Source organism: Suncus etruscus, chromosome 9 (genome assembly GCF_024139225.1).
Source record: "Suncus etruscus isolate mSunEtr1 chromosome 9, mSunEtr1.pri.cur, whole genome shotgun sequence".
In the NCBI taxonomy this organism is placed as follows: domain Eukaryota; kingdom Metazoa; phylum Chordata; class Mammalia; order Eulipotyphla; family Soricidae; genus Suncus; species Suncus etruscus.
In genome coordinates this window covers 5,520,774-5,536,311 of record NC_064856.1, presented here as the reverse complement: position 1 = coordinate 5,536,311, position 15,538 = coordinate 5,520,774, and the positions used below count along the sequence as shown (strand labels likewise).

General features: G+C 41.5%; 1 protein-coding gene across 1 annotated transcript in view; it reads left to right on the top strand.

Moving 5' to 3' along the window:
* MCM8 (minichromosome maintenance 8 homologous recombination repair factor) overlaps window positions 1–7,644 on the top strand; it is a 45,110-nt gene extending 37,466 nt beyond the window's left edge. Inside the window, exons 17-18 of the mRNA XM_049779160.1 lie at window positions 883–1,072; window positions 7,465–7,644. Of these exons, the coding sequence (XP_049635117.1) occupies window positions 883–1,072; window positions 7,465–7,557 (283 nt within the window). The 3' untranslated portion in view covers window positions 7,558–7,644. The remainder of the gene's footprint in view (window positions 1–882; window positions 1,073–7,464) is intronic.
* Window positions 7,645–15,538: the final 7,894 nt, after the last annotated feature.

The following is a 15,538-nucleotide window of genomic DNA, read 5'->3' as shown; positions in this document are numbered from 1 at the left end:
ACCTTTGAGGATAGCAGGACGAAAATCCTGAGCACCACTGATTATGGCTCTAAAACAAAAATGGTGACAGCTATAACCATATTACCTGAACTACAATAAAAGTTATAAACTAATAAAAATGGTTAATTCCTCTAAAAATTTCAGGAATCAAAACTTTATGGAATCAAAAGTTTTAATCAAAACTTTTTTTAGACACAACTTTATGCTTTTATGAATTTCTCTTCAAATTTAGAAGTTCTTGAAAACTCGTAGCTCTGTTCAAATTATTTTTCTCTAAAGAATTCTTAACATGTTGAATTTCCATAGGCTACTTAATACATGTTAAAAAATAAAAACTTTGCTTGGAGCCGGAGACATAGCATGGAGGTAAGGCATTTGTTTGCCTGGCATGCAGAAGGACAATGGTTCGAATCTCATATGGCAGGGGTCTCAAACTCAATTTACCTGGGGGCCACAGGAGGCAAAGTCGGGGTGATCCTTGAGTGCAAAGTCAGTAGTAAGCCTTGAACATTGGGGGGGGGGGGTGACCCAAACAACTAAAACAAAACAAAACAAAAAAAGATTCCTTTAGGGCAGGGCCACAAAATGTTGTACGGAGGGCCGTTTGTGGCCCACGGGCCGTGAGTTTGAGACCCCTGCCATATGGCATTCCATATGGTCCCCCGAGCCTGCCAGGAGCGATTTCTGAGTGTAGAGCCAGGAGGAACCCCTGAGCGCTGCCAGGTGTGACCCAAAAACAAAACAAAAAAAAAACTTTGCTGTGTGAACCTCAGGGCTAAGTAAGTTCACATTTTTCTTATAATCTGAAATTTGGAGTTTGCAGACAGATTTTTTGATTCTGGCTAGACTGGCTTACCTTTCCTTTTCTTTCCTCTTGTTAAGCATGCTAGGAACTTACTCGGATGAATTTGGGAACCTAGATTTTGAGCGATCCCAACATGGTTCTGGAATGAGCAACAGGTCAACAGCAAAAAGATTTATCTCTGCTCTCAACTCAGTCGCTGAAAGAACTTATAATAACTTATTTCAGTTTCACCAACTTCGGCAGATTGCCAGAGACTTAAATATCCAGGTATGATACACCAAGTAGATAAATCATCTTTATAATGGTATACTAATGTTTAGTGGGACATTCAGATATCAGAATATTTGCAATAAATGATTGAATAAGCATAATTTGGAATGTTTTAGAATACAAAATATTTTTCTAAAACTTAAACTTTGAAAATTAACTGCCTAGATTTTTTTGTTTGTTTGTTTGTTTTGTTTTTTCGGCAACACCTGGTGACGCTTGAGTTTCTCCTAGTTCTGCTCTCAGAAATTACTCCTGGCAGTCTCAGGGGACCATATGACATGCCGGGGATCGAACCCAGGTCCTTCCCAGGTTGGGTGTATACAAGGCAAACACCCTACCACTGTGCTTTCACTCTGACCCCTACTCTGTTTTTATCTCTCTCCCCCTCTGACTTGTTTCACTCAACGTATTAGTCTCCATATCCATCCATATAGAAGCAAATTTCGTGACTTCATTTTTTTTTTCCTATAAAAGCTACATAGTATTCCATTGTATAGATGTACCACGGTTTCTTTAGCCACTCATCTGTTGTAGGGCATCTGGGTTCTTTCCAGATTCTGGCTATTGTAAATAGCACTGCTATGAATATAGGAGTGCAGAGGACATTATTATATTGTGTTTTCTGTGGTACAGGGTATATCTCTAAGTGGTATGCTGGATGATATGGGAGCTCAATGTCCACTTTTAAGGAATATCCATATTGTTTTCCAGAAAGGCTGGAGTAGATTGCATTCTCACCAGCAATGAATTAGAGTTTCTTTCTCCCCACATCCACACCAGCAGTGATTGTTCTTGATCTTTTTGATGTATGTCAGTCTCATTGTTTTGATTTGTTTCTCCCTGGCTTATTAGGTATGGAGCATTTTTTCATGTGTCTTTTTGACCATCTGTATTTCTTTGAGGAAGTGTCTGTTCATTTCTTCTTCCCAAAGTTTGATAGTGTTAGATCTTTTTTCTTAAGTTCTTTTATTATTATTATTATTTTTATAAATATATAATTTTTATTTTGATCATAGCCGCTTACATATCTTTCATAGTAATATTTTAGGTACATATTAACATTTTTTAATTAAATATATTTTTTATTTAAGTAACATGATCATATTTGGGTTACAGTCATAACCAGACACTCCCCTTCACCAGTGCAACATAACCCCCTCCCCCCTTCCCATCCCCTGCCTGTTTTCGAGACAGGCATTCTACTACAGTAATTTGTTTTTAAGTTCAGTAAGTTGTATTTGTTTCCTTAAAGGATAAGAGTAAAAAAAAAATATAGTAAAGGTGTGCTAATGGCAATCACCAATGTTTGCATAGGTCCAGAAAAATGGAGAAAATGGGGAAAAAAATCCTTGACCTGATTACAAAAAGGCTTCACCCCAGAAGTTTATTGGCATAAGACAGACTCTGGGTTCCAGGCATACCAGTCTATCCAACTCCAGTCATTCTCAAGGTCCCGGTGAAACTTTTTCACACTTTAGCTATAGTTGGTATCAGACTTTTGTATTTAAAGACTCTGGATTCTGTGCATTTCTTTCGTTGATGTCAGGCTGATGTGGAGCATCCTCTAGTTTCAGCATATCATTAAATGCAGAGCGATCTGCTCTCCATGCAGACTGTTGCTGAGTCACCTGGGTGTTGGGAGTACTCTTTGGAGTCAGTCAATGCCAAAGCAGTGATAGGTCTTCTCTGGTAGAGGCTTGGATCCTGGGAATGTTAAAGACAATTGTGGTTGTTTCCATAGTTCAGGTGTGTGTGGGCGATGCCCATTCTTCTGAGGCCTGAGCCAAATCATTATGCCAATGTTCAGGGTAAAAGGCCTAATTACATTACCAAATTTGTGTTCCCATCTCTATTAGATAAGAACTTGTTTGTATATGTATTATTTTCCCATTTTAATGTGCCTATGCAAAGGAGAAGCAATGCCACAAGATATTGTTGGTGCATCTGGGGGCCAACGAATAAATTCCAACATTTCCCGTAACTTGGTATAAACATGAAATCTACACAGAGTTACTCTTCTACCAGTATTGCTTATAAAACAGATCTCATGGGGGGAAAATCAAGCAATCAAATAACTAATCTAGTGGGCAAAATTGTCACAAATGAGGATATTTGAAAGCAATTATAGATGTTAAGGGAATACATCTGAGATATACAAAAGAGATACATGTGACCCTTTTATGTTTTAAAAAGAAAAAAAAAGAGTACTTTATATATCTTAGATATTAGCCTCTTATCTGTTGGGTGTTGGTGTGAACAATATTTATTGTTCCAAATGAATTTCACTTCTTGAAGAATGTCCTGAGTATCTTAGAGGAATTGCATTAAATCTGTACAATGCTTTGGGGAGTGTTGCCATTTTAATGATGTGACTCCTCCAAATCTATGAGTAGGGTATATGTCTCTATTTCCATGTGTGCTCTTATTTCTTGAAGCAATGTTTTTTGGTTTTCTTTGTATAGGTCCTTCTTATTTAGTTGACTCTAAGCTATTTTAATTCTGTAGTGCTATTGTGAATGGGATTTTGTTGCTGTTGCTGATTTTTGGCCCACACTAGGTGCAAGACTCTTAGGGATTACTCCTGGCTCTGTGTTCAGAAATTGCTCCTGGCAGGCTCAGGGGACCATATGGGATACTGTGAATAGAACCTGGGCCTGTCCCAGGTCGGCAGCATGTAAGGCAAACACTCTATTGCTGTGCTGTCACTCCAGCCCAGGATTATTATTGTTTGTTTGTTTTTGGGCCACACCCCGTGACATTCAGGACACTCCTGGCTTTTGCACTCAAAAATCGCTCCTGGCGGGGCCGGGTGGTGGCGCTCGAGGTAAGGTGCCTGCCTTACCTGCACTAGCCTAGGAGACGGACCGCGGTTCGATCCCCCGGCGTCCCATATGGTCCCCCAAGCCAGGAGCAACTTCTGAGCGCATAGCCAGGAGTAACCCCTGAGCGTCACCGGGTGTGGCCCAAAAACCAAAAAAAAAAAAAAAATCGCTCCTGGCTTGGGGGACCATAGGGACACCAGAGGATCGAACTGAGGTTCATCCTAGACTAGTACTTGCAAGGCAAGCCCCTTACCTCTAGCACCACCACTCCAGTTCCCTGGGATTATTTTTTTAATGTCTACTTTTTCTCTATTATTATTTGTATATAAGAAAGCCATTGATATTTTTTGCATTAATTTTGTAGCCTGCCATTTTCCTATATGAATCTATTGTTTCTAGGAGCTTTTTTTTTTTTTACAGTCTTCAGGATTTTCATGTCATCTGCAAACAGTGAGAGCTTGACTTCCTTTTCTAGCTGGATGTCCTTTATATCTTTTTCTTGCCTAATTGCTATGGCAAGTACTTCCAGTACTGTATTGAATAGGAGTGGTGAGGGGCGGGCAGCCTTGCCTTGTGCCATATTTTAGGGGAAAAGCTTTCAGTTTTTCTCCATTGAGTATAATTGCCATTAGCTTGTGGTAGATGGTTTTGACTAAATTGAGAAAAATTCCTTCCATTCCCATCTTGTTGAGAGTTTTTTTTTTTATCATGAATGGGTGTTGGACCCTGTCAAATGCTTTCTCTGCACCTATTGATATGATCATATTGTTTATATTTTTCCTTTTGTTGATATGGTGTATTTTGTTGATTAATTTACTTATTTTGAACCATGCTTGCATTCCTGGAATGAAACCTACTTGGTCATGGTGTATGACCTTCTTGATGAGGCATTGGATTCTATTTGCAAAGATTTTGTTGAGGATCTTTGCATCTGTGTTTATCAAAGATATTGGTCTGTAGTTATCCTTTTTTGAATCTCTATGCTTTTGGTATCAGGGTGATGTTAGCTTCATAAAAAGGTGTTTCTGTTTCTTCAGTTTCCTGGAAGAGCCTGAAAAGTATAGGTATTAGGTCCTCTTGGACCGTTTGAAAGAATTCATTAGTGAATTCATCTAGCCTGGGCTTTTGTTTTGGGAAGACTTTTGATTATCATTTAACTTCCTCAGTAGTGATGGGTCTGTTGAGATATGCTAGATCATTGTGATTGATTCAACCTTGAAAGGTTATTAGAGTTCAAGAATTTATTCATTTCTTCTAGGTTTTCATAGTTTGTGACACAGAGTTTCTCAAAGTAGTCGCTGATTACTCCTTGAATTTCTGTAGTATCTTTAGTAACCTGGACATTTTTATTTCTGATTTGGTTTAAGTTTCACTCCCTTTCTTTTTGAGTTTTGCTAATGGTTTATCGGTCTTGTTTATTTTTTCAAAGAACCACTCTCCCACTCTTGATTTCATTTGATTTTTGGGTGTTTTTGAACTTCTCATTCCTTAATTTCTTTTTCTTTTGGGCCACTTCCGGTGACACTCAGAGGTTACTCCTGGCTATGCACACAAGTCGCTCCTGGCTTGGGGGACCATATGGGACGGCGGGGGATCGAACCAGGGTCCATCCTAGGCTTGCGCTGACAAGGCAGACACCTTACCTATAGCACCACTGTGCCGGCCCCTCATTCCTTAATTTCTGCTCTAAGCTTCATTATTTCCTTCTTCCTATTTTTTTTTTTTTTTGTTTTGTTTTGTTGATCCCTTTCCAGTTTTGTAAGCTGTGACATTAAGTTATCTCTTCCTGATGGATGGATGCTTGGCAAGCTATAAATTTTCCTCTTGGTACTGGTTTTTATATGATTATGATAATTTGTGATCTCTTACCTGGGAACCACTGACAGCTTCTGGTCCTAAAGCCTCTGGCTCTGTGGCCTGTGGCCTTCAGCTGCTCTGGACCCCCACCTTTGGCTTCTCTCTCTCCTGCTAGTTTTTTATACCCATTCTGGCGTTAGTTGAACTTAGTTGCTGACTACTGGTTGGGCGTGTCTGCTCCTATGACTTCATTTTGCTAGTAGCAAGTTCTCAGTGAGATCCCTATGTAACTATGCTGCTAATATCCCACTAAATGAAGTAAAACACATGGCATAACTCTTAACCTAGAATTAAAGAATGCTCTGAATTGATTATCTGTGTTTTCTGTGAATCTAATCTTTAAGGTGTAATCCTAGTAGGGGGTGACGCCTTTCTGACTATTTCTTATACCTCAACTCAGTCAGTGTAACCCACTTATTTGCTGCCTTAGTTTTTGGTTTGGGGTGCGCATGGTAACTCCTGGTTCTTTGTTCAAAAATTACTCCTGGCAGTCTCAAGCATCCTTATAAGATGCCGGGAAGAGAACCCAGGTTGGCTGCATGCAAGGCAAATGTCCTACCTACTGTGCTTTTGCTTTAGCCCCTGGGATCTGTAGATCTTGAATAAATGTGGCTTGGTAGTTTAATTAAGTTCAGTTATGGGATTGGGCTGTTTCTGTCAGAGGCACAGGCTGTGGGCTGCTGTGCCTTCAGGCAGAAAAGGAAATCTGCCCGAGCCATTTTGAGGCCTCAGAGTTTTCAGCCTGGACCTGACTACCTGGAAAAAGTCTGCAGCATTATTTTCTTTGGGAACTTAATAGAGGAGCTGGGTCTTTTTTCTGCTGGGATGATGGCCGATGAGAACTGAGGCATCTGAGTTTTGATTTGGAACAGAGGGGGAGGACTGAGAGGGGTGACAGTTGGTCCTTTCCCACTCCAAGAATACAAGTTTGGAGTTTGTATAAAGCTGCCATGAATATTCGTTCTTTCTTGATGGACAGAATACATACACTGTTTTGTTTGTTTTTGATGTTGGACCACACCTGGCATGCTAGGGGTTACTTACTCCTGGCTGTGCACTGAGGAATCATCCCTGATTTCTGGTGGTGCTCACGTGACTCTATGAGGTGCTAGGTCAGCTGCATGCTCGGTGAGCATACTACTCATTATATACTATATTATTTCCCCAACCCAAAATTAGCGGGTTTTTTTGTTTCTTTGATTTTTTTTTTTTTTTTTTTTTGGTTTTTGGTTTTTGGGTCACACCTGGGAGCGCTCAGGGGTTACTCCTGGCTTACTCTCAGAAATCACTCCTGGTAGGTTCAGGGGATCATATGGGATGTCAGAATTTGAACCACAGTCCTTCTGCATGCAAGGCAAATGCCCTACCTCCGTGCTATCTCTCTGGCTCCAGCATTTTTGTTTGTTTGTTTTGGGCCCCACCTGGTGATGCTCAGGGATTACTCCTGGCTATGCACTCAGAAATCGCTTCTGGCTTGGGGGGACCATATGGAATACCGGGGGATCGAACTGTGTCCTAGACTAGCATGGGCAAGGCAGACGCCTTACCAGTTGTGCCACCAATCCGGCCCTAACCAACATTAGCTGTTTAAAGATGTTTTTTTCTGCCAAGGATGAAACCTAGGGTTTTATGTATGCAAAGTATACCAGCCATAGAGATAACTATCTTTAATAAATGTTCCTAATGACGACTTTCAGTATTTTCTTTCAGGTAGTTGATTTTGAAAATTTCATTGGATCATTGAATGACCAGGGTTACCTCTTGAAGAAAGGTCCGAAGGTTTACCAGCTTCAAACTATGTAAAAGAAGTGCTACACTAAAGTAAGGCCTGTTATATGTCAGTCATTTGTTTATTTTTCTAAGCAAAAAATAAAATGATTATAAAAATAATCAGTTTTGTTTGGGGTATGTTTTTATTTGTATATGTATTTTATAATTTTTCACGTCAAATGTCATGTGGGGAAGGATTTAATGTTTATATAATTAAAAGACCAAAACAAAAAGGCGGAGTGGTGGCATAGCGGTAGGGCATTTGCCTTGCATGCCACTGACCTAGGATGAACCGCGGTTCCATCCCCAGGCATCCCATATGGTTCCCTGAGCCAAAAGTGATTTCTGAGCACATAGCCAGGAGTAAACCCCTGAGCATCACTGGGTGTGGCCCCCAAAAAAAACAAATAAAAAAAATTCACCTTTTAGAAATAAACATTCAAGTCCAGAAATTGCAAATATTTTCTATTGACATTTTAATATTTTAGCAACTATATATTATTTATTTTGTTATTATTTTAGTTTATTTTATATATATAATTTACTTTATTATTATTGTTAAACATACTTTTATTTTATTTTTGTAGCTCCAGTTTTATTTAGTCATTACTTCCTGCTCAATACTTGGGGTCAATCCTGGTGCATGCATCCAGCGCTTTGAGCTGCCTCTCTGGCCCCTCCTACTTTGGTTATGCAGGTTTATATGGAAAGACTAGTAGCTTTGGGCACCAGAGAGATAGCACTGTAGGTAGAACTGCCTTGCATGCAGCTGACCTGGATTTGATCCCTAAGCCCTGCAAGGAGTGATTTCTGAGTACAAAGCCAGGAGTAAGCCTTGAGCAGTGGTTTTGTGGCCAGAAAATTTAAAAAGAAAAAAAAAATCTAGGGCTAGAGTAATAGTACAGCAAGTAGGGCATTTGCCTTGCACACAGCCAACCTAGGTTTGATCCCCAATATCTCATATAGTCCCCGAGCACTGCTAGGTGTAAAATTAATCTTTGAGTATCACCAGGAGTAGCCTGAAAACAAAAGGAATGATAAATCTAGCTAATTTTGTTTCACTTTTTGTTTGTTTGTTTGTTTGTTTTGTTTTGGGGTCACACCCGGCAGTGCTCAGGGGTTCCTCCTGGCTCTATGCTCAGAAATCGCTCCTGGCAGACTCGGCGGACCAGATGGGATGCCGGGATTTGAACTGCTGATGTTCTGCATGAAAGGCAAATACCTTACCTCCATGCTATCTATTCGGCCCCATGTTTCACTTTTTAACATAAATTTAAACCACCTAATGTTTAGAAACAGAAGAAATAGAATGACAACTAGCAGCAAGAGCTTACTAAGCCTTCTGACAATGACATAATGACCTCATTGTGAGGTATGATATTTTCACAAGTTGGGGCCAGAGTGATAGCACAACAGGTAGGGCATTTGCCTTGCACTTTGGAGTGAGTAGATCACTCCATAGGTTGGTAGTAGGTAGTAGGTCACTACCCAGATTGGATCTCTGGCATCTCATGTGGTCCTCTGAGCCTGCCAGGAGCCATTTCTGAGTACAGAGCCAGAAGTAACCCCTGAATGCTGCTGGGTGTGGCCCACCCCCCATATTTTGAACAAATTTTGGTGTGTACTCTTTTTCTTCCTTTTCTTTAATAATTTTGCTCCCAGTTACCTGGAAACAAATGTATTGCAATCAACCATGTTAACTATATGATACATGGTCTTGAAATAAAGTAATTTATATATATATATATATATATATATATATATATATATATATATATACTTTTTTTAAAATAGGTTATAAAGGCTTGCCTTGTACATGGCTGACGCGGGTTCAATCCCCAGCACCATATATGGTTTTTTGAGCATCATCAAGAGTGGTCCCTGATCACAGAGTCAGGAATAACCCCTGAGCACCACCAGCTGTGGTTCCCACAAAAAATGTTTGTTAGTAGCACAGCAGTAGGGCATTTGCCTTGCAAGCAATTGATTCGAACAGACTGTGGTTCAAATCCCGGCATCCCACATGGTCCCCCGTGCCTGCCAAGAGTGACTTTTGAGCACAGAGCTAGGAGTAACCCCTGAGCGCCACTGGGTGTAACCCAGAAACCAAAAAAAAAGTTTGTTAGTTTTAACCAGAAGCAAATAGTGACCAAATGGGTTACTTTCTTTTTTATTTGGATTTTTGTTACATACTAATTCTTTATCCAAACTTGGAGGATATCCAGTGATAATGTTTCTTAATTTCTTTAATAGTGTGAGCTTTTCTCCTATTTATTTTTTATTTGGGGCTATGTTCTACAGTGATCAGAGCTTGCTCTTAAATCTGTGCTCAGGGATCTGTCATGGAGGAGCTTGGGGGACCACATGTTATACTGGGCAGCCCACTTGGATCTGTTGTGTTTAAGGTAATGCCTTGATCCCTATTATGATCTTTGGTCCCACCACTATTTTATAGTTCACTGTACTGAGATTATTATCATTTAGGCCAGCATGACATACTTTACTGTTGTACTTTATTTACTTAATATTAACATAGTAAAATTGGCGTTAAAAATTTTATATATGTAAAAATACTTTACTGTGCTTTATTAAATACTTCTAGGTAGGATTGGTAGTTGTATGGTAGGTAAGGCACTTGTCTTGCATGCAGCCAACTCAGGTTTGATTGCAGGTATCTCATATGTTCCCTCTTTTGTTGATATCTGGCAAATGGACTCAGACACGTGCCTTAAATAACCCCATTGTAATGACCGCTGAACCTGAATGCTCCCCCTGTCATGCCAGGTATAAAAGGAAAAACTTGGACAGTGGGGGTGGCCCAGGATAACACTTGCCAGCTCGCAGGGGCCAGAGATAAAGCATTGGCAAGATGCTGCCTACTTGTATCTCTATTCCTCTTTTTTTTTTTCTATTGAACCCAGGACTTCCATGGACACATCTGGCCAGTGAATCTCTCTCTCTCTCTCTCTCTCTCTCTCTCTCTCTCTCTCTCTCTCTCTCTCTCTCTCTCTTTCTCTCTCTCTTTCGCTCTCTCTCTTTCTCTCTCTCTCTTTCTCTCTCTCCTCTCTCTCCTCTCTCTCTCTCCTCTGTCTCTTTCTCCTCTCTCTCTCCCTACCCCTCCCTATCTCTCTTCCTCCCTCTCTCTCCTCCTCCCCTTCCCCCTCCCTCTCCCTCCCCTCCCCTCTCCCTCCCTCCCTTTTTCCCTCTCTCCCTCTCTCCCTCCCTCCCTCCCCCCTCTCTCTCTTCCCCTCCCTCTGTCTTTGAAACCCCTGGGGTGGCAGCAGCAGTCTTTAGGCACGCAGTTGCTACAAATTGGCATCCCTGGGTGTGCACGAGTCCCCATGTGGCAGCTGGGCCCAGTGGGTTCCTGTGAGCCTTGCAGCATCATGTCCTGACAATCTTGGCCTAAGAGAGAGAGAGGGGATGGGGTGGGGTGGGGGGTGAGAGGGGGTAGAGAGAGAGATTGATTCACTGGCCAGAGGTGGCTGGTGGGCTCTGGCAGCCTTGAGGGGGAGATCAGAGAGAGGAAGAGAGAAAGACTTATTCACTGGCATGGGAGGTTCAATAGAGGGATAGATACAAAGCAGGCAGCATCTTGCTGAATGCTTTTTTCTCTGCCCCCCCCCTGCGAGCTGGCAGGTGCTGCTCTGGTTACTGTCCTGCCCCCCACCCTTGTCCAAATGGTATGTGTCATTACAGTGGAGTTGTCCAAAGCACATGTCCAACTGCCATACATCAACACCCTGATTCCCACCAGGAGCAGAGACAGAGTCAGGAGTAAACTCCAGCACAGCCAATTGTGGCCCTAACCACTCACCCGAATTTATTTTTCCAACACTAGAGAGATAGAACAATGGGGAAAACATTTGCTTTGCATATCCAGTTTGGTCCCCAACTCTGCCAGGGGTCACTCCTAAGTAGAGCCAGAAATAGCCCCTGAGCACTGCCAAGCCTCCAAGCCCTGAAAATAAAAATATAATTTTATTCTATTGTTATGATAGATAAGTAAGACTATGTATAGACTTAACATGAATACTTGATACCAAATTTAAACTGGGAAAATATGATAAGCTTATAATTATTTCATCACTTCACAATTGCCTTGTGTATGTGTGTATTCGTGTGATGAGAACATTTAAAGTGCCCTAGAGGCCAAAGATACTAAATGGAATCATTCAATCCCAACATGCCATATGGTCCTCCAAGCCCTGCCAGAAATGATATCTGAGCACAGAGCTAGGATTAATCCCTGAGCACAGTCTGGCATGTCTTAAAAATCAAATAAAGAAAAAAATGTTAAAGTCACAATAGTCAGGCTGGAGAGATAGCATGGAGGTAGAGTGTTTGCCTTGCATGCAGAAGAATCGTGGTTGGAATCCTGGCATCTCATATGGTCCCCTGAGCCTGCCAGGAGCGATTTCTTAGCATAGAGCCCAGAGTAACCCTTGAGCGCTGCCAGGTGTGACCCAAAAAACAAAAAAAAAGTCAAAATAGTTATGAATAGAAATGAAATAGAATGCTTGTCTTCTGTTTATAGTTTTCTGTGCTGGGGATGGTAGAGCTCTTGCCTTGCATATAGTCAACTTGGGTTAGATTCCCAGAGCCCCATATGGTCATCTGGGTTCACTGGGAATGATTCCTGAGCATAGAGTCAGGAGTAAAGAAGTAAGCCTTGGGGGCCGGGCGGTGGCGCTAAAGGTAAGGTGCCTGCCTTGCCTGCGCTAACCTTGGACGGACCGCGGTTCGATCCCCCGGTGTCCCATATGGTCCCCCAAGCCAGGAGCAACTTCTGAGCACATAGCCAGGAGTAACCCCTGAGCGTTACTGGGTGTGGCCCAAAAACCAAAAAAAAAAAAAAAAAAGAAGTAAGCCTTGAGTACTGCCAGGTGTGGTCCCCCAAATCCCCAAGTGATTAAAGTTTTTTTTGGGGGGAGGGGGGTTTGGGTCACACCGGCAGCGCTCAGGGATCACTCCCAGCTCTACACTCAGAGATGGCCCCTGGCAGGCACGGGGGACCATATGGGATGCTGGGATTCGAACCACTGTCCTTCTGGATGAAAGGCAAATGCCTTACCTCCATGCTATCTCTCCAGCCCCTAAATAAAGTTTGTTTTTTTTTGGTTTTTCGGCCACACCCGTTTGATACTCAGGGGTTACTCCTGGCTAAGCGCTCAGAAATTGCCCCTGGCTTGGGGGGGACCATATGGGAAGCCAGGGGATTGAACCGTGGTCACGATCTTTTCTTGGCTAGTGCTTGCAAGGCAGACACCTTACCTCTAGCGCCACCTCACCGGCCCCCTAAAGAAAGTTTTATGGGCAGGGAGATATCTCAGGCCTGGAGCTTATGGTTTGCATGCAGGAATCGTGAATTTGATCCCTGGTACTTGTTCCCTCCCTCTAACACATGCACTGAGCCGAGAAGAACTCCTGAGTACCTCCAGATATGGCTCCAAAACCAAAATAATAAAATAAAAATTTTATACAATTTTATACATTAGCTTATATGAAAATTTATTTATTTCCAGTCGTAGACATTAATCTAAATTATACCAAATAAAGCTTTATTTTCAGAAAGCAGATGGAAGCTTTAGTGCCAAAAATAGTAAATTCAAGATCATATGTAATGGCTTCCTTTGATGCTATCACGTGATTTTTTTATATAAGCAGATTTCTCTGGAGACAGGGTTAAAAAGAGGACAAGGGGGCTGGAGAGATAGCATAGCAGTACGGCATTTGCCTTATGCGCAGCTGATCCAGGACAGATGCTGGTTCGAATCCAGACATCCCATATGGTCCCCTGAGTCTGCCAGGGGCGATTCTGAATGCAGAGCCATGAGTAGTCCCTGAGCGCTGCCAGGTGTCACCCCAAAACCAAAAAACAAACAAACAAAAAAAAAAACAGGACTAACATAGGATGTAGGGAGGGAGAGAAGAAGATATAGGACTCTTGTAAAAATTTAAATTTAAATATATCTTTTGTGGAGATTTTGGGATACACCCACAGTGTTCAGGGCTTATTCTTGGCTCTGTTCTCAGGGATCACTCATGGACCAAGAGGAATATGGAATGCTAATTTCAATATGGAATACTAAGGATTGAATCCGGGATGGCCAGCCTCCTGCCTGCTGTTCTATTGCTCCAATACCACATTTTAATTTTATTTTTTGGTTTTGGGCCACATCCAGTGGTACTGAGGGCTTACTTTTAGCTCTACACTCAGTAATCAGTGGCCCAATATTGAACTCAGATTGGTTGCATGCAAGTCAAGTGTCCTTACCGACTGTACTCTCTAGACTCCTTTAAAAATGTTTTTAAGGCACTGTGCTTTACAAAATTTTTTATAAGAGTTTTAGTAATAGGATATTCCAACACCAATGTCAATATCCTTAGATTCCTTCCCATACACCAGCCTGTCCCTTTAAAGGACACTTTTTTGGGGGGGGGTCACATCCGGCAGTGCTAAAGGGTTACTCCTGGCTCTATGCTCAGAAATTGCCCCCAGCAGACTTGGGGGACCATATGGGATGCTGAGGTTCGAACCATCCTCGTTTTGCATGCAAGGCAAACGCTCTACAGCTGCTGTGCTATCTCTCTGTCCCCGGAAGGCACATTTTTAAGTTTGGTTATTGTGGGGCGCTAGAGATAGTACAGCAGTAGGGAGTTTGCTTTGCATGCAGCCAAACCAGGATGGATGGTGTTCTGGTGTTCGAATCCGGCATCCCATATGGTCCCCTGAGCCTTGCCACCCTAGGGGGAATGTATGGACTAGTCCACCTACACTTCACCCTACAAACTCAACCCGCCCTTTCCAAAAATGCGCTTCTCTCTTTTTCCCTAGAAAAACTGCTATGGATGACCATTCAGATATAATGGCTAATTTGAGGATGTAAGTTGGCCATCTTCCTGCCAGCCTGCTTGTTGCCAGTAAAGTTTGCCCAGACACTCTGGAGTCTGGATTGATCAAATCTCCAGTAGCAGTGGAACTGAACAGCCTGGAATATAAAATTAAGAAGCAATTCAGTCCCATCGTATAAACAATGAATGTTAACAACATATATCAGTCATAGGCACCAACCATGACACAGTAGAACTACACACAGAGTTCAACAAGAATCGAATCAACAAGAATCGAATCACTATAATAAGCCGTGTATGACTGTTGGTATACTAACTAAACTGTCCATAAAACATTGTTCATTAAGCAGTTATTTAGCATATTTCCTCTAAGCCTAAATTTCCTTATCTGTAGCATTATGACATGGATCTGTCAGACGATCATAACATTTTCTAAACACCCTCTTTTTGGCAAGCTCAGAAAGAGAGAAAGGACCATGAGAAGAACTGATACGTCAAAAAATGAATGCATGTTTAAAATGTTGATATTTAGTAAATGGACTTCCAAAATGGAAAAAGAAAGATTACCTGAGGAATTATTATGTGATTCTGTTATTTTTTTATAAATGGACATTTATGTGAGAAGTTCTCACATATGAAAATATAAAATATTATATTTATAAATGTATATATTAAATACAGTATATCTCTATTATATTTATATTATATATATTTATAAACTAGTTGGGGCTTAGTACTTGGAACATTTTAAATAGACGTCATTATTTAACATTGTTAAATTATTATTTAATTAATCATTTGTTTTATATTTATCATTTATAATGATTGCATTTATAATACATAATTGTTTATTTTAGAATCATACTTATTAAAAATTGTTTATTATTTATATCTGTCTTTAAAGATAGAGCTAAGAGCCCCCCCAAAAAAAAAACAAAAAACAAAAAAACAAAAAAAGAGGGCAAGGACAGGCAGATGACATTTCGGAGGACTTCTAACCAAGCTCTTCCCCGGCTCCACGCCCACCCGCCAGCCTCCGCTCTGGAAGCTTTCAGGGTCTAGCGACACCTGGGGGACCAGCCCGGGAGGCCCCGCCCACCTCTCCAGGGCGGAAGTCTCCGTGCCCCAAGCCGTTGGGCGGCTCGGCGGAAGCGCCGCA